Source organism: Centrocercus urophasianus, unplaced genomic scaffold (assembly GCF_019232065.1).
Source record: "Centrocercus urophasianus isolate 14NV4802_14NV808 unplaced genomic scaffold, USGS_Curo_1.0 seq_17, whole genome shotgun sequence".
NCBI lineage: Eukaryota > Metazoa > Chordata > Aves > Galliformes > Phasianidae > Centrocercus > Centrocercus urophasianus.
Genome location: NW_024884722.1, coordinates 3,195,655 through 3,217,178, shown reverse-complemented (window position 1 = coordinate 3,217,178; position 21,524 = coordinate 3,195,655). Strand labels below are relative to the sequence as shown.

At 45.2% G+C, this 21,524-nt stretch overlaps 1 protein-coding gene and 1 long non-coding RNA gene across 3 annotated transcripts in view; both read left to right on the top strand.

The window, feature by feature from the left end:
* Positions 1-502: 502 nt before the first annotated feature.
* Positions 503-17,064, top strand: ABRAXAS2 (abraxas 2, BRISC complex subunit). 2 transcript variants are annotated; one of them, XM_042818532.1, is made up of 9 exons: positions 504-623; positions 1,848-1,938; positions 4,613-4,649; positions 7,129-7,195; positions 9,074-9,264; positions 9,848-9,967; positions 10,602-10,686; positions 12,336-12,450; positions 14,849-17,064. In XM_042818532.1, the coding sequence occupies exons 1-9, from the start codon at positions 552-554 to the stop codon at positions 15,313-15,315; spliced, it is 1,245 nt and encodes a 414-aa protein (XP_042674466.1). In that variant the 5' UTR covers positions 504-551; the 3' UTR covers positions 15,316-17,064. The 2 variants fall into 2 exon arrangements, with proteins under 2 accessions (XP_042674467.1, XP_042674466.1); XM_042818533.1 differs by lacking the exon at positions 9,848-9,967 and having other exon boundaries at positions 503-623.
* A 3,171-nt stretch (positions 17,065-20,235) lies between these two features.
* LOC122160249 overlaps positions 20,236-21,524 on the top strand; it is a 2,164-nt gene continuing 875 nt past the window's right edge. Inside the window, exons 1-2 of the long non-coding RNA XR_006168762.1 lie at positions 20,236-20,771; positions 20,864-20,950. This is a non-coding gene — a long non-coding RNA (uncharacterized LOC122160249). The remainder of the gene's footprint in view (positions 20,772-20,863; positions 20,951-21,524) is intronic.

Sequence of the window (21,524 nt, the reverse complement as noted above, 5' to 3'; positions counted from 1 at the left end):
AAAAAGATTTGCGCTATTGTTTCGATGTCTCTTGACTAGAGAATCTGACTTATACACAACTATCACAGAGTCATAGAATCATTCGTGACTCCAAGGATCACAAAGCTCCAACCCCCTGCAACAGGCAGAGCCACCAAACTCCATATCTAATACTAGACCAGGTTGCCCAGGGCCCTATCCAACCTGGTCCCAGATGGGAAAAGAGAATCCATTTCATCTGTGACCACACCACATAAACCATCATAATCGCACTGCTTTTAGGCTGACCCAGGCAAGGCTCAGACCTCAGGAAGAATCCCCATCGTGGTAAGGGACGGCCAGGCAGCTGCAGAAGCTGGAGTCTCCATCCTGGTAGCTGTGGTGCTCACAGACACAGCCTGGCGCTGGTGCGAATGCATTGGATGACCTCGAAGGACACCATGATTCCCCGGCCATCCTGCGCGCGGTCGGACTACATCTCCCAGCAGCCCCCGCGTTCCGCCGGAAGTAGGAGGGCGTCGGGCGCGCTCTGCCTTGTGGGAGCGTTGGCGGCGGCGGCAGTGGTCTTCATCATGGCGGCTTCCATCTCGGGCTACACGTTCAGTTCCGTCTGCTACTTCAGCGCCAACAGCAGCGCCGACCACGTAGGTGCCTGGTGCCGCCTCTTTGAGGCGCGGCGGCTCTGGGTCCGCAGGGCTCAGCCCGCTTAGGGGGGCCGGAGGCAGCGGCCCTCGCTGGGCTTTGAAGAGCGGCCCTTCGCCCGCGGGGCGCGTTGAGCGGCCGCTGCGGCCCGGCTGAGGGGTGGGGGTGGGGGGGTCCGGGTAGGTATGGGGCTGCTCGGTGGGCGTCGTGCGTGGGGGCTGCGGGCACAGCGGTGTTTATCAGAGCCCAGGAGCGGTGTTCCCAAATCCCTCTGTTCCAGTCTCTGTAGATGAGAACTCTGCTTTCTGGACCGCCTGTGGTGTTCTTAGGGCTGCTCCCTGCCTGCTGTGTGGCCGTGGGGCTGGGACAGGAGGCAGTGTCTTTCTATGAAGTGTGTGCTTTCCTTGCAGGAGTGCAGTACTGCTTATGGAATCATGGCCTCATAAAATGGTTTTGGAAAGGACCTTTAAGATCATCTAGCTCCAACCTCCTCCTATAGGAAAGGTTAAGGGAACTGGGCTTTGTTTAGCTTGGAGAAGAGAAGGCTCTGGAGAGACCTCATTGTGGCCTTCCAGTAGTTGAAGGGAGCATATAAACAGGAGGGAGAATAAGGGTGGACAGTGGTAGGACAAGGGGGAATGGTTTTAAACTGAAACAGGAGAGGTTGAGGTTGGATATGAGGAGGAAGTTTTTCATCCAGAGGGTGCTGAGGCACTGGCACAGGTTGCCCAAGGAGGCTGTGGATGCCCCATCCCTGCAGGCATTCAAGGCCAGGCTGGATGTGGCTCTGGGCAGCCTGGGCTGCTGGTTGGCGACCTTTACACAGCAGGGGGTTGGAACTGGATGAGCACTGTGGTCCTTTTCAACCCAGGCCATTCTGTGATTCTATAGGCAGGGACACCTGTCTCTAAACCAGGTTGCTCTCAGCTCCATCCAGCCTGTCTTGAATGCTTCCAGGGAGGGTGCATTCACTTCACTAAAATGAGTGTTTTTGGTCATGAAATCCCTGTGTTGTAATGGGCTGGCTCATTACTACAGTGTTATTATTAGAGTATAAACCCTGGTTAATGTAAGATTATACCTGCAACAGCCCATGTGCTTATGTCAAGCAATAGCTTTGTATTTAGACTTCCATTTAATACTAGGAAAGTTACAATAAGTTACTGTATGTTGTGGGGTTTTTCTTTCTATTTTTAGTCTTTTGTTTGTTTCCCTTGAAATTGCAGGAAGGGTTTCTGCTAGGAGAGGTAAGACAAGAAGAGACCTTTAGCATCAGTGACTCCCAGATCAGCAACACAGAATTTCTACAGGTAATTGGTAAGTAACAGAGCTTTGAGAAATTCTGAGGCAAGCACTGCTGGGTTTTTTATTTCTCAATATAACAATGCAGTAAGAATTGCTATTTCATGTTTGAGACCACCATTTTAAAGGTGCTATTAAACCACTGGCTACGTTATTTGTCCACAACTCAGGTGTGAGGAAAGGAAAAGCTGTTTGTGAGACACAGGGCTCTTTGTGCATCTCTTCTTGTGAAGAAGAGCTGGTGCTGTGGAGAGTTTCCCGTTTGCATGGTTGCCTAAATGCAGGGATGTGCTCAAAATAGAATGTATTGTTTACTTTACAAATACTGGAGGAGGGTAAACTTATAGTAGAGGGTTTGGATCAGTGGCTGGTAGATGGTAGCACTGTAAGGTGTTGTGGCATTATTTGTCAAGGAGTATTTGGCAAGTGGTTTACTTCAGTGACAAAAGAGCTAGTCTGTACTGCTCATTTACTGTTATGAAAGCTGAATATCTGTTGGTTGAAGTCCTCACTGAGGAGCTATCACAGCTTTCCAACTCTGCAGTTTACAGAAATCAGGGAGTCCCTAAGAGCAAATCTCTTAGTGTTAAAATACATCTGCATCAGTAAGAACCCAAATGTGCACATACTTGACTTTGTGGAATGGACTGTAGATAACTTTCCAGGATCTTTATAAAGCTTAGCTGTTACACAGACATCTTCCAGTCATCTCACAAAGGATATTTCCAGAGCTAATGCTCTGTGGAAGTGTGTGCCATATTATGGTGCATCTGAAGATACTTGCAACCTTGAGGTAGGGCTGGTTGTGTACGTGTGGATCTGGAAAGTTAAGTAGAATGCTGGTTTGGAAAAAAACAGGTGATAAATTGACTGTGTGACCTGTAGTCATCTGTGAGGTAAATCACACAAGATCTATCCCTTTATTTTTTGTGTGCATAAGGACACACAGTATTGTAGCAAGGAAAGCAGCTGATGTCTGTCTGTTCAGACAAAACTCATTGTGGCTGCTCAGTGCAGTCTGGTTGGAGTTACTGGTGCAGTGCAGCAGTGTCACTAACCAGCTGCACCCTAGTCTGATTTCATAAACCAAGTGCTTTATGTCCTGGATACTTTTTGTTGACCAAATTCTCACTTCAGCCTTTATCTATCAGCCTTACAAGTTGACCAGAGAGTTTAGAAGTTGAAATGCAATTGATGGTTATGTTACAGTTCTTGTATGAACTTCAGCACTTTTGTGTCTGTTGTCTCAAAGCTTAGTAGCACTGTGTGTGTGTTTAAAGTGTGCATGCAGTAAGGATGCTCTGAGTATTTATGTGAAATAAGTCCATGGGTAAAACTCAGGTTTGGAATGATGACAGCTTCATGCATTTGTGTGGTGATGCAGTAACCCAAGAATCAAGTAATGTATTCTCAGCAGTCGTAGTCAATAGATTTGCTGGAAGGTGTTAGTATGAGCTGGAATCATTAAATTTGCTGGCCTTGTTTAGCAGATCATTCCCACAGATTCCTGCATGCCAGAATGAAAACGTGAGGCTGATATGGCTTTCTGTTTGGAGCTGTTTCAAAGTTGAACAGCAGCACAACAAATTCTTGCTGGTGATAGTGATGCCACTAACAGACACAGCGTGCCACTGGTGTTTGGAGCCTCGTTGGGATGCTGGCTGAATGTGCTGTGATGCCAATGTGTGCAGGCTGTTGTCGTTGGGAGCTGTGGGCTGCCTGTGATTCTGCTGAGGTTGCCATCATGGCTGTCAGAGCAGCAGTGAGTCACACAGGAAGGAAGGCTCTAAACAGAGATGTTGCTGAACACACTCCAGCAGCATTCAGATATAGGATGTGAAATGGTGTGGCCACGTGTGTTTGGTTTCAGACAAGAGTTGTGTGATGAAAGCATGATAATATGATGAAGTGACATGTGTCTGAGGAGTCTGAGCAGAGGAGAACTGGACAGAAGTGCTGAATGCCCCGAAAAGGAAGTCGTGCTTGGTAGGAGAGGAAGCTGAATGGTTTGGATTTTTGCTTCTTTCCCTCTCTGTGACTACTGACCTGCTAAAGCCTTTGTTTAAATGAGCACCTTAGCATTTATTAGTAACCCGTAGTGAAAAATGTCTGTGCAACTTATTAAGACTTTATAATTCTGTGTGTAAAATGAAAATGCAGCTCATCATTAAGGAGTTTAACAGGAGCTGTTTAACACCTTTTTTCATAATAGGTTCTAGTTGTCTCACCAGGTTGAATATTCCCATGTCCAAAGTTTCAGTGATTTTTCTCTCCTATCCCTGTTCCTCAACACTGTTTGTTAAAACAGCAGTGAATATCAATGCAAGTAAAACATGAAAAGTTTTTAAAGAGGGAATAATCATAAATGCCTTTGTGAAGAGGTCACAACTGTAAAATAACATACGTATATATCTGAGACTAGGGTATGTCTGCATATATCAGAGCTAGTGCGTGCCTTGTGTATTGCTCAAGTATTTTCCTCTGTGAGATGGAAGGTGAGAAAGAGAAGCTGCTTTCAGGGTATGATGCTGTGTCATCAAGAGTTGCTGAGACACGAAAGGACGCTGTGTGGTCTGATACAGAAGTTTATTTGCTCAGCAGATGTGATGTGGAAAGGTGATGCAAGATATGCCACTGTAACGCGTCTTTATCTTGAGCAGTTGGACATGTGTCTCTCTTTTTATTGCAGAAATCCACAACCATGAGCCATGTTCAAAACTCTTTAGGTAAGCTTTTTCTGTTTTCTTCTGGTGTGGGCTGTGAAATGCAGAACAAAATGGCTCACTGAAATGTAGCAGCATTTCAGCTGTGCCTCGCAACGTTTGTGGTGTTTCCTCACCTGGTGATGGTACAGAAATGCACTTAAATTGCACGTGCCATGGCCATGGGAGTCTGTGTTCAGTTCTGGTACCTGCTGCCTTACCATGAAGTCTTAGTTTAGAAAAAGTGCTGAGGTAACCAGGCTTCTTTTTCTGCCTTTTCAAATTGCCACCTGTGCAGTGGAGGGGGATGCAAGCCACATAAAGTCATATCACTGATGATTAAGGTGAATGTCAAAGCCAGTTTAATTTACCACAGTCCTAGACTAACTCTGCTTAGGCCTGCTGGGTAGCAGTACCTTATAAACCTGCTGGGTTAACAAGTTCTGTAGTTGTACTCATGTGCACTAATTACTGCAAGGCTTTCAGCTTGCTGTTCTTCTTGCCTTCTGATCTTCTGCGCTCCAGAATTAAAATTAAATATAGGTCTGATGTTCCCTTTAGCAGCTTTAATCTATTACATGTAGCTTTTCTGTATAGTCTTCACTTGTTATACAGCCATGGCTTCTAAATTGCTCCCTAGAAATCTATTTTCAGAAGGAATTCCCAATTAATTTCTTCTTGTCTTTGTTTAGAGATTTCCAGCCCATTAAGACGCAGTACCTCAGATACTGTGACTGACATGAGTTACATTAGAGAGAAAAGCTGCAGTCTGTCATCTGCTATCTGATAATTACAGCTCTTATCCTAGGGATGTATAAGCTGGAGGCTCCACACACTGAAATAATGTCCCAGTGGCTGGTGGGCCCTTCCTGATTCCCTCTGGTGCTTCGTGCAGCACATCTCAAAACTGATCACGTTTACCATCTTTCCCCAGTCAAGAAATGTGTTGTTAGTCTGTGAGGTGATGAAAGAAGGGGAGGAAGTCTGCATTTCACTGCATGATTTCTGCACGTGAGCAAGGATGGACGTATTAACTTCAGAGCATAGGGGAGTCACACAAAGTTCAGGGCATCTTAAGATGCCAGTTGTTCCTTTAGTTGCAGCAGCTGCTGTGTGGGGGCATTCTGCCTTAACCTTTGGATTTAAATGCAGCCAGGCTAAGGAGTCCTGTGTCTCATCTGCTCTCTATTGCACTGCTGATGAACGTCACAGGTTTGGCCCCAGTGCATTTAGCAAGGAGCAGGAACTGAATAAGAGGTAATGGCTTGAAAAGACCTGATATCTTCATCTGTGCAGTTCTTAAGGTGTTCTGGGAAGTAGTGGTTGCTCATCCCATGGGAGAATTACAAGTTATGAAGAAAGAATTGGATATTCAATCCTTACAAGAATATATGAAGGTTGTGAGAATGGATTGAAAAGATTATGCAGATACTGTATCTGAAATCAGTAATTGTAGCTTTAATATTCAGAGTAACTTGCATGTTAAGCCAGATCTTATTTCCACCCTTATTTACCAGCCAAGTACTGAGCTCAGGATTTTCTGTTTTGTTTTTTTTTTCCCTACACAAACAAGAGTTGAGATCATAGACCTCTAAAACAGAGTGTTTTCCTGCACTGCTTTAGGTGTTAGTGATATCAGCTCTTGAAAGAGCCTGAGGACTTGGCAGGTAAGTCAAGGAGGAATCTATTCTCAAATGTTTTTGCTTCCGTTATGAAGTGTGATCCATTTGAATTTATAACCCTATCTCTGTGGATAGCTTTATAAATTCTTAAATATGTCTTGTCCTCAGAGTAACAACTCGCTAGGATTTGGGTCTCTGTTCTGTAAGTGGAGCCACGTGGAAAGACCAGAGTAGTAGAGATTGTTGCTGACCCCAGTGTAACTGTTCTGGCTTCAGGGGTCTGTTCATGTGAGCTTAATTGCAGCGCTGGAGCTCAGGCAAGTGATTTGTAGCTGCATGGCAGTTGGCCCTGCTTCCCTTACCTCTCTGGCAGGTAGGGCTCCCATCAGCAGAGCAGGGATTTGCAGAACGCTGGTCAAAATACAGTTCCACAGTCCATTTCTGTGTGTGTCTTGTCTCTGTTGTAGAAACTGCCAGGTCAGTTATACTGGTCATCAAACTAACTGTGTGCAGTGAAATCATCTGAGAACTACTAATTTCAGGCATGTTATACTTTGTTGCCAGTTGTTTAAAAACAGGCTGTTTGCACCAGCTAGTCTTATATGTCTCACCTCAGAGCCCTGCATCCTCCTCTGTGAGTGGCTGCTGCTGTATTTTGAGCTGTGCAGTCACCCCAGGCTTCTGGTTTTCTATGCTAAGTAGCACTCAAGTTGTATCTCGTAAGTAGGTGGTGTGAATACTGACCTGTTGTGACAAGGGTAAAATTGCAGAGGTTGATTTCTAATTTATAGAATGCCATCTATTTGAAGAATATAAACTACTCTGTGTAAAGTGTGTGTAAACTAAGTGCCTACGTTTCTCTTTTCCTTTTTTGGTTCAAGCTTTTATGACTATGCAGGCAAAGTTAATGAGGAGAGTTTGGACAGGATTCTTAAGGATCGAAGAAAAGTAAGTTGTCTCTTTTCCTCCTGTCCTCAATGTAAGCACATAATCAGAATGGTTTTGAAAAGACAGCTGACTAGAAGAAATAGTTCCCTTTAACAGATCTGGTCTGATGTCCTGAACAAGAGTCATCCTGTACACAACTCAGTGGGTTTGTGATACTGAGCTTAAACTGGGAGCAGTGTCTAAATTCCCTGAAGAAGAGTGAAGAATTGGAGTTCACATCTCCAGAAAGGAAGGGCTGGCATCGATGCACCGTCTGGTTTCTGAGCTGAATGTGCAGCATGACCATTGTGTACTCCACTGCTGAAGCCAACCAAAAAATGTCTCTGGTCTGCAAATCTGTTCCAAAAAAGTTCATTTTAAAAGTTTAAAAAAAAAAAAAGAAAGAAAAAAATAAAAGAAAATCACGCTGTCGCCTTGTAAAAGCAATTGTTGCACTGCTGCTTTTGAACTGGAGATCTTGTCAGACAGCAGTTGCATGCCTGCTGTTGTAGCTTTCTGTCATGTGGACATTGTTAGTTCGTACAGGAGTTGGGCTCCCAACATCTGGGTTACTACAGGGTGGGGGTGACAGATGTAAGGCTTTGTTTTCTGTTGTTATGCTTCTTGTTACAAACTGATGTTATCCCAGCTGCTGCAGGCTGCATCCCTGTGATCACAGAGCTAATGGTGAAGGCTGATGTGTTGGGCTTCTGGGATCTGCTCTGCTTCTCAGCAAGGGTGAAGTTATCATCATTAAACTGCAGTCTTTATTTGCTGATCACCTTGCCAACCTGATCTGCCAACTTGTGCTTACAGGCAGTTCTGGCTGAGGAAGGATCTTTAGGGAAGCAAGTCCCAAATCTGTGCAACGACTGCAGCGTAAATCATTGCGATGGTTTTTAGCTTCCAGCCAATGCTGTCAGAATAAACTCTTGTGTGTGTGCTTATGTGTTAACTTAAACACACACAAAGAACATATGTGGCTACATACATGTGATTAAAGTCCTATAGATTTGATGACATTAATTGTTTAGTGTCAAAAAAGAAAAGCAGCAGTGCTGTCCTGGAACTAGGCTAGTCTTGTTCTATGCTGCTAACAAAGTAACTTCCTACATCAGACTCTAATTTTGCTGTAGATTTTACTGTAAGGAGCTAAAAACAATGCTTAATTATGACAGTGAGTGTCATATTGTTAGATACATCAGTTCTGCTCTGTTCCAATAAATGTACACCATCTTAATATGTCACTGTGTGATAGTGCCTCTTCTTGGGGTTGTTAATGATGCATCCTTTGTCATTATTGTCTTAATTTAATTGCCCATTTACACTAAATAATTTTAATACACTGTGTTCAAAATAATCATTGAATTATGATATCTGCTGTGCATATGAGCCTTATCACAATTAAATACACAACTTTATGGCAGTGTACAGCAGATTAGTCCCATACGTCTCAGTGCAGGCGAAGCGTGTGCACATATGTTTGCATAGCACTGGAAATGTCTTGCAAATCAATCCAAGTGAACAGGCAGTCGAAATGTTTAGGCTAAAAAAAGAAATATGAGTACATCTGCTGTGTTTGAAAACTGCTCAGGTCTGATACTTTGAAGGTGCTCCAAGATTTGTTGTTAGAAGGCACTGAATTGGTACTGAAAGTGGGCTCCTCATGGCACTGAGGGCATGTGAGCGTTTGTAGCAGGCTGAGCACTGAATAGTTGTGTGCAGCAGGATGTGTCCATTTCTGGGACCATCTCATGGGTGCAAAGCTCTGGTAATTCAGTCAGGCAAAGCTGTTGCAAGAGCTGGCTAATTAAAATATCAAGGTTAGGGCAACCTTAAGATCAGTCGATACGTCTGCATCTCTCAATTAATGCTTCTTTCTGATGCATTTGATTACAGAACGTGATTGGATGGTACAGATTTAGGAGAAACACTCAGCAGCAAATGTCCTACAGAGAGCACATCATCCATAAACAGCTGACCCACATTCTTGGAGTGCCTGATCTCGTCTTCCTTCTCTTCAGCTTCATTTCCACTGCAAATAACTCAACGCACGCTTTGGAATACGTGCTTTTTAGACCAAACCGAAGGTAAGCTGTCTCCACATATGAGCCAGTCCTTGGTTTTTGTTCTGTTCCTTATTGCTGTTCAGAGCAATTTACAGTATAAAGAGGTTGGCACAATTACACAGAGGGTTTTCTGTTTGTCAAGCGTTACCTTGGTGTACAGTGGTTAGTGATGATGGCTTTTCACCCACCACCACCCTGTGCAAGTAACTGAGTGATGAGTCAGCCTTGGGCTGAGGGAGAGTTCTCAGTTATTGAATACTCAGACCATAAACCCAGTGCATTTGAAGAGACACGGGGCGTTGGTACCATATTCCTTGTAAGGGACATGAATGCAGGTTCACCCTCCTGTCTCTGGCACAGTGGCTATTAGAGGTCCATCTCCAGGGGATTTTTGATCATGCATTTAAACACAGCCTCTTTTATTTAGCAGTTTTAATAATAAACTGAAAAATAATAATAATAAGCTAAAATAATAAACTAAAATAAACTAAAAAGCTTGGAAATGGGACAAGATGTGAGCATCAAAGAGGTGGAATAGCGTCAAGACTGTTGTAAATAATTTTTTGAACAGTAATTAAGAACTCTTTCTGAACTTTCTCTGCAGGTATAATCAAAGGGTGTCCCTTGCTATTCCTAATCTAGGCAATACTAGTCAACAGGAGTACAAAGTGTCTTCAGTGCCAAATACTTCTCAGAATTATGCCAAAGTTATTAAGGAATACGGGTAAGGTGATACCAAGCTGCCTTCTGTACCTTCCCCAAAATAGTGAGGATATGCACATGAAGCTGCAAAAAAAACCAGTTCTGGAGGAGAATGAGCAGTTGGTTCCTACTGTGCTTTTTCTGCTTAGAATGAAATCTTTGACAGGAACAGTTGTAACTCAGTGTGCTCAGTAGAAAAGCAGACTTGCTATGGGCAGTCAGTGCTGTGGGCCTTCTGGCTGGAGGATTATTGTGTTATTCATTTTTTTCTCAAGCAGTTCTCTATGCAGGCTTGTTTTAAAACCAGAACACCAATTTGGAGTGTTTGGAGCTTTTGTTATTGCTGGTTTTAGTGATTTTATATAAATTGTTTTAATACAAAATAGCTCTTCTGAGTGCTGACAGTGAAATCATGCAAGTTTTCTGTGTATGTTTGATCTGAATAAACATGGGGCTTCATTGTTCCAGAAGGAGCCTTGATATCAAACGTTCTGCTGTTCAAATTTTGGTTCTTCAGAGCTTAGTACTTTTTTGACCAGTATGAAAGAAAATACCTTTTAGAAATACAGCAACTGACTGCTTCAAGCAACTCGGGGAGCGCGAGGTAGGAACTTGTGTTGTGTTCTTTGACTGATGAGCTCTGCTTCCTTCTGTAGTACTGATTTCTTTGACAAAGATGGAGTGATGAAGGACATCAGGGCCATCTATCAGGTTTATAACGCGCTTCAGGAGAAAGTGCAGGTAACTCCCTTTCCTGTTGGTCAGTGTGTGGGTGGCATCTTTTCTTCATCCTTTAATCAAAGCAAGAGCCCAGGAGTTATTTAGAGCTCACAGATGATTTCTCATAAACCGTGCAAAGATGTTTGACTTCAATAGTGGGCCGTGGCAGTGACCTCTGAAAAATGATTTATACAAATGCCATTGATTTTTTGCCTTTTGCAAGTAAATGAGACTTGTTGCTCAGAGATTTCTGGGAGATGAGAGCTATTTTTAAGAGTGCATCTTGAAGAAAAGCTTTTCTGAAGGCTGTGGGGATTTGCCTTTGTGAGGTTCAAAATGATTCCTGGCTCTTGGTTTGTAATGTGCGGCACAGAGCTCCATCTGCTAGTTAGAACTTGTGAATGTGTTGTGTAGAGCTCGAGTGCATCCTGCTCTGAATGTAGCAGTGCATCTGAAAGCTCCTCGTGTATCAAACCTGCTGGATGCAAGCTTGTCAGCTCACAGCCTGTAGCTGTGCTGCCTCAGGACTGCACGCATCTGCTCATTGCCATGGAGTCACAGTTAATTTCCAGGCTTTCCCTTCACATCTGCCCTGTAATATCATCAGGGAGTGCTCCTTCTACCTGTTCAAAGCATGGCTTGCTTGTATTTTACCATGCCCCTCCTGCTGCTGTGCGTCGTTACAGAGCTGAGGGATAACTTGGCTGTTAGCTGGCTTGAGGAACTTGGACCTTTCAAGGAGGTGTTTCACAGAGAGCCTTACAAGTTCTCTGCTAAAGCAGCTCAGGTGCCTGCGTTTGCATTATTCACCCATTAGTTTTGTGTGTGGTGGCTTTTTTGGGCTGTGGTCTTCAAGAATTAGCTGCACTGTAAGCAGAGCTCATGTTCTCAACTCCAGCTGGAGGTAAGATCACTGGTTGTGACCCTTTGAAGAAGCAACATATTGCTAATGACCTGCTGTTCAAGATTCATCTTTGGTTTTAGAGTTGTGGGCTCTTCAACACTGGCTGTGTTTACTGATGATGAGCAGTATTTATTGTCTGAAGCTGTGAACAAAGTCCACTGTAACATGTTTGGATTAAAAAGGAGAGCCATGTTATGCACTGTTCATAAATGAAGGTCTACCTAAAATTTCCCATTCGTTTCTCAACCAGCATAGGGAAATGTTGCTGAAAATCACTGGGCTTTGCTTATTTCAGTGTTATCAGCTGGGAGATGAGCTCAGGGCACTTGTTTGTTGACACAGCTGCTTCACACTCTGGTTTAAATTTGGCCTGCTATGAAAAGCATGCACCTTCATGCTAGGTTTTGTAATCATGCTGCCATAGTATCGTTATCGTGCTGATGGCAGTGCCTTAAGGTGACTGGGGACTCTTTGGGTTCAAACAGGAGAAAAACAAGTCTTTTTCACCAAGTGGGGAAGACTATCTTTGGTTCTTATTATGGCCATCTTCCTGGTACTGAGGAATGATTTAGGGGTGCTTTTCTCCCCGTGCAGAGTTGTGAATTCACAACAGCCAGTGAAAAAAAATGCTGTGAAATAGCAAATTCCTGCCCTTAGCTTTGTGTTTTAACAGCTTCTGCTGTGGCATTGGCTTTATTAATGTTGCTCTGGGGATCTTTCCTGTACTTGTTGCAAAGTCTGAGCGTATCTGATGTTTTCCTCCTAGGCAGTATGTATAGATGTAGAAAAAAGTGAACGTGTGGTTGAATCTTTTCAAGCCGATGTGAACAAGTTAAAAAGGCAAATTGCACAAAGGAAAAACGAGAAAGAGCAAAAAATAAGTAAGTACCTCCTAATTCCATTGTTTCAGGACAAGATACTGTAAAGGCAGAGTGCTTTGTGGAATTGTTGTCAGTTGCATTCCTGATGGCTCATAGCAAAAGGAAAAAATATTCCACTGGATGGTACCTGACTTTGGAAGTGTGTGCTGCAAGGGTTGCTGTAAGAGTCAGCCAGTGTTAGTGTGCTGGAAATAAGGGGGGAGGTGGGGCTGTAGGGGAGGAGTGGGAAAGTTAGTTCTGGAAGTAACAGAGGAAAAGATCAGAGGTAGGAAAAGAAAAAAGAGTAAAGCCAGGAGTAGGAAAAGCCCATCTAGGCACTGGAGAGATTCCTTTTGAAACAGAGGCAGAGAATGGGCAAATGGGAAGGAATATTGAAAAACAAACTTAAAAGCAACCTGTATATTTTAGCAAACACTTCCTGTCTTCCCATGTTTGGAATACTCAATTTCTGGTTTTTTATTGGTTTTGTATCTGTGTCTGAGGGTGAAAGATGGCTTGTGCTGGTTGATAACCCCACCTGTGCAACGGGCCGCTCTGTTGCTCTGATGGGATGCTTTTTTCTCCAGGCAGTGAGCTGCTGTTACCACGTTAGTAGTTCAGATCAAACTTGAGCCTTCAGTGAGGTTCCTCCTTCCCTGAACCTCGCAGGTGAGGTGAAGAATCAGTCACAGCCTATCTGCAAGGCATAAGCAACATGAGTCACTGTTGCTTTCTGCTTGGCTGGTGATGAAACAGAGCTGGTTCTGTAGTGAGGCTGGAGCTGATCTCAGCCCATATGGCAGAAGCTGGGAGCGGAGGAGGAAGAGCAGTCAGTGTGAGTCTCCAGATACTACCAGAGATGGAAGTGCTGGACTGAGAACTGATGCCAGAGGGAGCTGAAACAAGAAAACACGCAGCTTGTATCTCTAATATATTTAGATGCAAGTAGCTAAATAGTGAAGCTGGCCTTCTGTTCTCGCACTCTCTCAATATTGGGAGAATTTCCTTGGTTTTAGTGAGGGAGTTGTTCCAGCTAATCAGTCTCTGGGCTGGAAGATAAGGGAGCATCTGATGCAGATTCCTGTGGTGGCATCGTGTGAAAGCCCGCTTTTCTTGAGAATGTTTGGGTGATGGGTTGTGGCTCTAACACTGGAGCACAAAGTCAGCTGAGGCTTTGTGACAGATCACTGAAATGATTTTGTTGGTGTTCTGGGGTGCAGGCTGCGCACTTCCCAGATGCCAGGAAGACCCCCCCCACAGTTCTCATATTGCAGACTGAAACTGCATTCTGTTATTTAGCTCCTTCGTCGGACACTTGAGGGAAATGTGCCCTTTTGTTTAGGTAAGAGGCTGGCTTGATTACAGAAACTATTCAGCTTTGATTTTTGCATTTTCCAGAAGCAAGGTGTGTGCTCGGTTGAGCTGATAGCACTTAGCCTAGCACTTAGCTGCAAGGCAGCCTTAAATACACGACTGTCAGTTCTGACAGATGGTTGGAGGTTAATAACCAGTTAGAAACCAGTCAAACCTCAGTCTGTCCCAGCACTGAAGTGTTACTGCACAGCATTTCTCCTCGTGTGTAATGTACGATACGATCAACTTAAGCTGCCTTCTAATTAACTTTCCATAATACCCTCCTTGTGTGTCTGAAGGCTTAAGCAGTTTCCTCGGTCTTGTCTAATGATCCCAGTTATTTCAGTCTGTCCTCTTAGGCCGTGTCTGTCTGTTCTGCAGGATTTCTCCAATGGTTCCATGTTTCTCACCCTGCAGTGCCTAAAATGAGCTGCAGCATCCCAGTTGTGTCATTGCACACAACACACGTGTGATGCCTGTTCCATCAGCAGCAAGCCTCAGTTTCTTTTCTGCAGAAGGGTGCAGCTGTCCCTTATTGTGCAGTTTGTGCAGCTCATCATTCCTATGTGTGTCTTCCATAAATTGTTTTCCTAATCACCTCATTTGCTAGGATCACTTTGAAATTCCTTTTCTGATACTCTGTTATGCTGGTGGCTATTAGTAGCATAGCACCATCTGTAATCTTAATAAGCATGTGCTGATTACATTCCATCATCAAGGTTGGAATGCAAGTACTGCTCATGCTACTCACTGTTCACTATGAAAAGCTGAGTCTGTGAAATCCTTGAAGGCAAGGCATATCTGTGGCTTTTGGCCTTGTTTTGACTATGAAAGGCACACAAAATGAAGAGTCACAGGCACAGCGAGCCTCAGCATGGCTGCTTTGTGATGTGAGAGGTCAGAAAACAGAAGGAAAAGCATCAAGTCATGGAAACTTCATGCAGCTGTTTGTAGGGATCTTAATGTGAGCAGGGTAAGGGTTGGGTGGACGTGGCTGTAGGTTGGTGGCTTTGCAGCACACTTCACGATAGCATTAAGTGCACCGTTTTTGCTTTGTTTCTTCTAGGATTGCAGCAAGCAATTTTAAGTAGGCAAATGCCAGCAGATAACTTGGAACCGATGTTTGTTCCACGAATGTCCTACACTGGATTTGCAGTGGAAGGCTGCACGCTTGAAGATTCGGACGTCTCCGATCCTCCGCCTCCGTATTCGGATTTCAGTGCAGCCAGTCAAGAAAGTACTGTCGGTCACAGCCTCCTGGAAAGCAGCGTTTTTATGCCTCGACCCCAGGCAGTGGGGTCTTCTGGTTACGTTTCGACAAACACAGGATTGAAATATGCTGGTAATGGAGCATCCGCGCCGTCCTCCCAAAGAGCGGCCGGTGACAGCGTTGACGAATCAGAAGACAGTGACTACGAGAACTTGCTTGAACCTACAGAGTCCTCTGACAGTGAATACTCACAGACGAGGGATTCACGGCCTCCAGCACATCCCGATGGTGACTCCAGGAACACTCAAACTTCTCAGATTTGATAGGGGGGAAAAAAAAAAAACAAAAAGGATGTGACACTGTTTTTCATCGTCGTTACAGAGAGACTTTGGGGATTAAACCTGGAGGAGATGAACTACACAGGATTACTGTGCACACGATGTAGAAGACTTGCACTAGATGGTTGATTCACCTCGTGATACATTTTGCAAGTTTTGTAATGGAATCATTAGGATAATCAAGTTGTACTAATACTGATGAGGTTCATGGATGTACTGGTAAACTTAGGCAAAATGAGATTTATAGAAATCCTGTAGCTTTTGTTGCCGTATTTTCTTTAAGACAATAAATTGGGTTGTAGTAACTAAGCACAGTTAGTCTACAAGTAATGTTCTCAAATCAAAACTTACCTCTTGCACTATCATGCCTTGAATTTTAATTTCTGAAAGGGAAAACAAATTGTGTCGGCCGCCTTCAAAATAGCTTTCTGTGATAAGCCAAATTGGCCTTTGCAAGCAGAGAGATGTTGGGAACTGGGAGAAGCCTGACTGGAGCAGATGTAGTCTACCTTCTATGGGCATGCTCTTTGAACAGAGAAGGGGTTCGTTTCAACATTTTTCCTAGCAGAATGTGTCTATCACTTACAGTGTCGGTTGCCTTCTTTTCTGTAAAGGGTGTCGGGGGGGTGGGATGGCTGAGAAATCACCCGAATGAATGTCAGAAATATTACTCTTCTGGTTTTGCTGGGTTTACAACGACTGTATGCCACACTAGCCTCATTTATTGTCTCGTTTGTTATTTTAGTATGAATGCAAAGTGCACATACAGGAGCAAATGACTGACAGAAGTGGTAAATTCCATCGTGGTTGGACTTTGGAGTCTGCAAATTGCAAACAGCAGAGACTGCTTCTTGCGTTTTATTTGCATCTGAATATTGGATTGACGCCTCTAGATGAGTTATTTTATGTAATAAATAGGGGATGGGGTGGGAGGAGATCGTTTGGAGAGTCCCCTGGGTTTATTACCTCTTTTCCTCTGGATGAAATGTGTAAATGATTATTTTAATTTGAACTGCAGCTCATCAGAAAATTGCCATTTGGGATAAATGAAGTGTGGTGTATTTAGAGAATTTCATGTTTGGATGCACTTATTTTTATTTAATTACTGCTTGTATACTAATGTTGCCCAAAACATGTGAAATTATGCCACTAAAATGTTGTGTATTATTGGATTTAATCCCTGATCTGTAAATGAGAAAACACACAGTTTACGATGAGGGCATCGTAAGCATTTGTCGCGTTGAGGTGTGAGCAACCACTTGTGGTTTATACCCTGGAGAACAAAGCAGTCACACCAAAGGTGGGAATGCATCAGATTTGCAAAAGACTGAGACTTCAGCACTTCAGTGTTGTGTGTGTGGGAAAAGCTCTGCTCGTTAGCCTCTCTTTACCTGTACTAAATTAAGCAAAAGGAGATGTGAAAAGTGCCACTCTTCTACCGAGTGCTTCCACCCTTCAGCATCTCGTGGGCTGGTTTAACTATTTTACACGATTCTCGTTAGCCTTAAGCTGTTGCATTTTGTCTTTGGGATTTGCAGTCCATTGAACAGAACTGGTTCTGGGTGCGTTGCTGCTGTCGGTGAGCGCCTGCAGCTCGGCTGCCCGTGCGTGTTGAGATGGGAATTGACAAGATGGCAACTCTGGTTTTATTTTTATTCCGCACAGAAACCTGCAAAATGTACATCTCTGACAAAGCAGTTAAATGTGACAATAAAATCTTATTTAATCCTGTAATTTATATTTCAATATCTGTCAGATTCTGTGTCGATGAGTGACCTTAGCAGAGTACGGAAGTGCAGCTGGAGATGGATGACTTGCCACAGCTGGGTGCTTGTAGAGGTGGGTTGGGCAGAAGGGAGATGAGGCAGTGCCATGTTTGTGTGGTACAGGGGTGTGTGAGTGCTGGGACATTCCAAGGACAAAATAGCCCCAGTCGTGCATGTCTCTGGGAGGAGGGAAGGTTATGGTTGGATACCAGGAGGAAGTTCTTTACAGAGAGAGCAGTGAGGTGCTGGAACAGCTGCAGAGGGGCTGTGGATGCCCTGTCCATCCCTGGAGGTGTTCAGGACCATGTTAGATGAAGCCCTGAGCAGCCTGGGCTGGTATTAAATGGAGAGGTTGGTGGCCCTGCATGCAGCAGTGGGGTTGGATCTTGATGGTCTTTGGGGTCCCTTCCAACCTAAGCTATTATGTGATGGAGGTGACTGGAGGTGGAATGCTGAGTCTCAGGAGTGAGTGCACATACGAAAAGAAAAACCAGTGGAAGACCTGCAGTGAGGTCTGATGATTAACAAACAGGTAGGCAGAAGAAGAGAAGCTGCTGGAAAGGTCTGCTGTTTAGTTCTAAGGCCCATAGTTTGTTTGGCACAAGGAAATGTTTCCCTGTTCTACCATAGTGAGAAACCTAGGATTGCTGTTCCTTTTAACTCCAAACTTTTTGTTTTCCTGATTCTTTGTAGGCAGAAGAACAGGACTGGAGAATCATAGAATCGTTAAGGTTGGAAAAGACCTCTTGGATCCCCAAGCCCAATCCCAGCCCACTCCCACCCTGCCCACATCCCTCAGTGCCACATCCCCATGGCTCTGGAACACCTCCAGGGACAGTGACCCTGGATTTCCTCCTCTGGAAGGGTAAGGATGCACTGAAGGGTGCTGTGGGAGGTGGATATCTGCATGGCTGTAGTGTCACAACTGCACGTGCGAGTGGTCTCTGCACACAGGTGGGAATATTCAGAGCATGGGAAGTGTCCTTGGTGTCCTGCAGCCAGGAAGACCTCTGGCTGTTCTAATCTTAGCTCCTGCCTCTAATTGCCAAGCGCCCAGTGGTAAATCCCCAAACAGAAAGCCAGGAGATAATCTGAGCAGCCAGCCATCCTCGGTGTCCTCCATCACCATGGCCCACCCGTGTCCTTGCAGCAGCACGGTGACAGATCCACCTCCTGCCCTCTAATCCCACCCAAAGTGCTGATGACGGGAGCGAGGGAGCTGCCGGCTCTCCATTAAGCCCCTAATCGTGGTGCCCACTGGGATCAGGGCTGTTAGTGCTGGGATTAGGGCTGCTATTTTAGCAGCAAGTTTTCATCCACTCCTGCTCCATCCCTGGGTGCTCAGGGTGATCTGCTCACTGCGGTGCTTCCTTCACTCACTCCTGCAAGAAATTTTCTCCTCCAGCTGGGCCTGTCCCCAGGAGATGGATTGGGCACGCTGTGATCAGTGCATAAAGCCCAGCATCATTACTCAGAATCCTCAACGCTGGAAAAGATCTCTCAGATCTCCACTGCCCACATCCCTCAGTGCCACATCCCTGTGGTTCCTGAGTGCCTCTGGGGATGGTGACCCCACCACTCCCTGGCAGCTGTGCCACTGCATCGCCGCTCTTTTGGAGAAGAAATATTTCCTGATTCCCAACCTGAATGTCCCCTGGTGCTCTATTCATTTATCAGTGCTTGCAGTTCAAAGCAGCTGCAGCCCTACAAAATATTGAGCAGTTCTGTTTGTTTGACTTGTCCTCGTTTTGAAGAGCTGAAGGATCTGCTGTTCTTCAGGGGACCTTGAACTGTTCCGTCAGCTGCTTTCTGTTGTGATGCACCTAATAAGGCTTGGGAGCTCCTCAATGCTGGCATGAAAGGTAACAGGACAGCAGCAGGGCAAGTGAAGAGAGCTGAATTTCAGGCTGTTCCTCACTGCTGTGTATTGCACGCCCAAATGGGGCTGCTGCAGCCTCAGTGTGCTCTGAAGGGAAGCCCTAAGGAGCTGCTGAATGGAACCAAGTGTGTTTCCTAAGCTTAGCCTAATCCTTTCTTAAGCTTTATTAATGTCAAGTTACATTCAAGGCTGTTTATTTTTATTCCCTCTTAAGCTTTATTCCTTACTCATTTGAGAGAGAGGGTGTATGTGTTCTGAATGCGTGAAGGAAAGGTGCTGTTTTAACTTTGGGGTTCTGGGGAATAACGAGTGATGCAGAGTGGAATCATCACTGCTGAGCTGTGCCCAGGCCAGCTCCTCACCTTTGGCACACGACCAGCTAATGATGCAATGTGTTTGTAGGACTTCTGGTCCATGTAATTACAGTAATGGATTGGTTTTGTGGGTGGAGCTGATCTCTGTATACTGCACTCGTGTCTTTAGCTGTCTTGGGGATGGGTCACCAGTGTCTGTTACGGCTGCTGGGCGCTGCGATTTTAAAGCATTGTGAATGAAAGACTGAAGTGATAGAATTATCTGCTTGGGTCCAAAGTGCCAGCCAGGTTCTGGCTGAGAATGGGGACCAAAAATTTGAGTTTCTTGAGCACTGTATTGAAGTTGCCAAATGTGAGGTGAGGCTGCCCAGGGAGGTGCTGGGGTCACTGCCTCTGGAGAACTGAGAGGATGTGGCACTGAGGGATGTGGTTAGAGGGGATGGGTTGGGGTTGCACTTGCTGGTCTTAGAGGTCTTTTCCAACCATAATGATTCTGTGGCTCAGTGCTTCACTCATCTGTTACAGAGCTTCTGTGCACAAGGCTTTACATTCATCCTCTGTGCTTCTTCATCTTGCTTGAGCACGAGATGCCCAGCGTCCTTGCTGCAATGCTCAGGCTCCTTTCTCTCTGCCCATATCACAGCTGTAGTCCACGTTGGCTAAAGACTCACAGATGGGTGGGGAGCAGCTGCCAGGGCTTCACTTCAAGGCCTCGGAGACCATCCAAGGGATCTGGATGGGGAGGGGAGATGAGGTTTCCAAACCTCAGGCACGTTTGTTCATTGGGTGCAATACCATCTCGTGGAGGTGGTTAAGGGGCAGCCCAGCCCTGAGTTGGCAGAAGGTGCTGCTCTGCCTTACAGCTTCTCTTTCTGTTTCCTTTCTTTTTTTTCTTCTTTTTATCAACGATCAGTTTGGATACCACGAAAAATTCTCAGCTGTGACTGCACTGTCATCACAGGGGGGAATCATAACCAGAACATCTCCAACATGAATGCTCTGTGCTCTCCCCTTCCCCGGATACACTTTGCAGACTGAGACCCACTATTGTTCCAGGGCTCCCTTTGCTGCAGCCCTGCAGGTATCTCAGCTCCTCCTTCTTTGCTCACAAGTACAAAAGACACCGACTCAAACCTTTCAGTGCTGTCATTTCAGGAAACAACTCCACAACAACAACAAATGGTTTTTGAAGGAAGGCAAGAGATCCCACAGCTTCCAGGTGTTCACCCAAGTGAAGCTCAGCACAGTTTCTTTGTTGATGCTGGAAGAAGAGCTTGGCGTGCCTGTAGCCCCACTGGCCCCTGCCTTGGAGTTGGTGTTGTGTTGGTTGGACCCCGAGGAGAATCGAGCAGTGGTTGGGAAGGGCTCGTGCTGACAGGCTGTGCTGCAGCCAGCCAGGTTTGTGGCTGGCATAGGTACATCCATGGTCGAGAAGTGGAACTATCTCTGGGGAGGATTGACCAGTAGAAATGGAGGAAGGAGGTATTAATTTTAGTCGTACAGCTCTTTGAAAATGTGATTAATGGCATTTGTTCACTAAAACACTCATCTGGAGCTTCTGCATTTTAATTAAGGCTTCAGCTGTTCTCTGACCATGGGATCCATTGAGCGCACGGAGGATGAAGACACAGAGGAGGGCTGATGGCCACTGCTGGGAGAAGGTGAGGTCCTACCATCACTTTGCTCCTGTGGGTGCAAAGCATTTGTCTGCAGAACACAATGGGGCACTGCTGACTGCATTGCTTAGAGGGAGGGTGAGCTGGTCCATACCCTACCAAAGTCAGGGATGTGGCTTACGTGGAACCCCAGATAGGCTCAGCATGCAAGCATCTTGAAAGGGGGTGCATTAACCCTTGTATGTTCCACGGTATGCCTGGTGGAAAGCAGAAGGAAGAGAGGTGAGGGTAGAGTCACAGGCAGCAGGATCAGGGCTGGGAAGAAAGGGGACCTCCAGGCAGTGCCGTGCTCAGGTTTATCATGGCCAGAGCACCCTGATGTGGTGTGGGATGGGGACGTGTCCACCGCCCGCTGCTGCTGGGGTTCACAATGGGATCTATGAAAGCCATCGATTGCAATTCTACTGGTGGTAGAGAGCACTCAAGAGAGCAATGCCTTTTCAATCCAAAGGGACCCCTTCCTGGTGTATTTTCAGGTTAGTCAACAATTCTTCATGAAAAAAGGAATCAGCAAGAGCCATCTGACTGTTTTAATAGTATCATCTCCCACTTGGAAACC

What these genes read in the sequence shown, in the direction of transcription:
- ABRAXAS2 (XM_042818532.1), top strand. Translation starts at nt 552, where the DNA reads ATGGCGGCTTCCATCTCGGGCTACACGTTCAGTTCCGTCTGCTACTTC. An exon ending in CCAACAGCAGCGCCGACCAC is followed by an intron (nt 624 to 1,847) that starts GTAGGTGCCTGG and finishes TTGAAATTGCAG; the next exon opens with GAAGGGTTTCTGCTAGGAGA. An exon ending in CCATGTTCAAAACTCTTTAG is followed by an intron (nt 4,650 to 7,128) that starts GTAAGCTTTTTC and finishes TTTTGGTTCAAG; the next exon opens with CTTTTATGACTATGCAGGCA.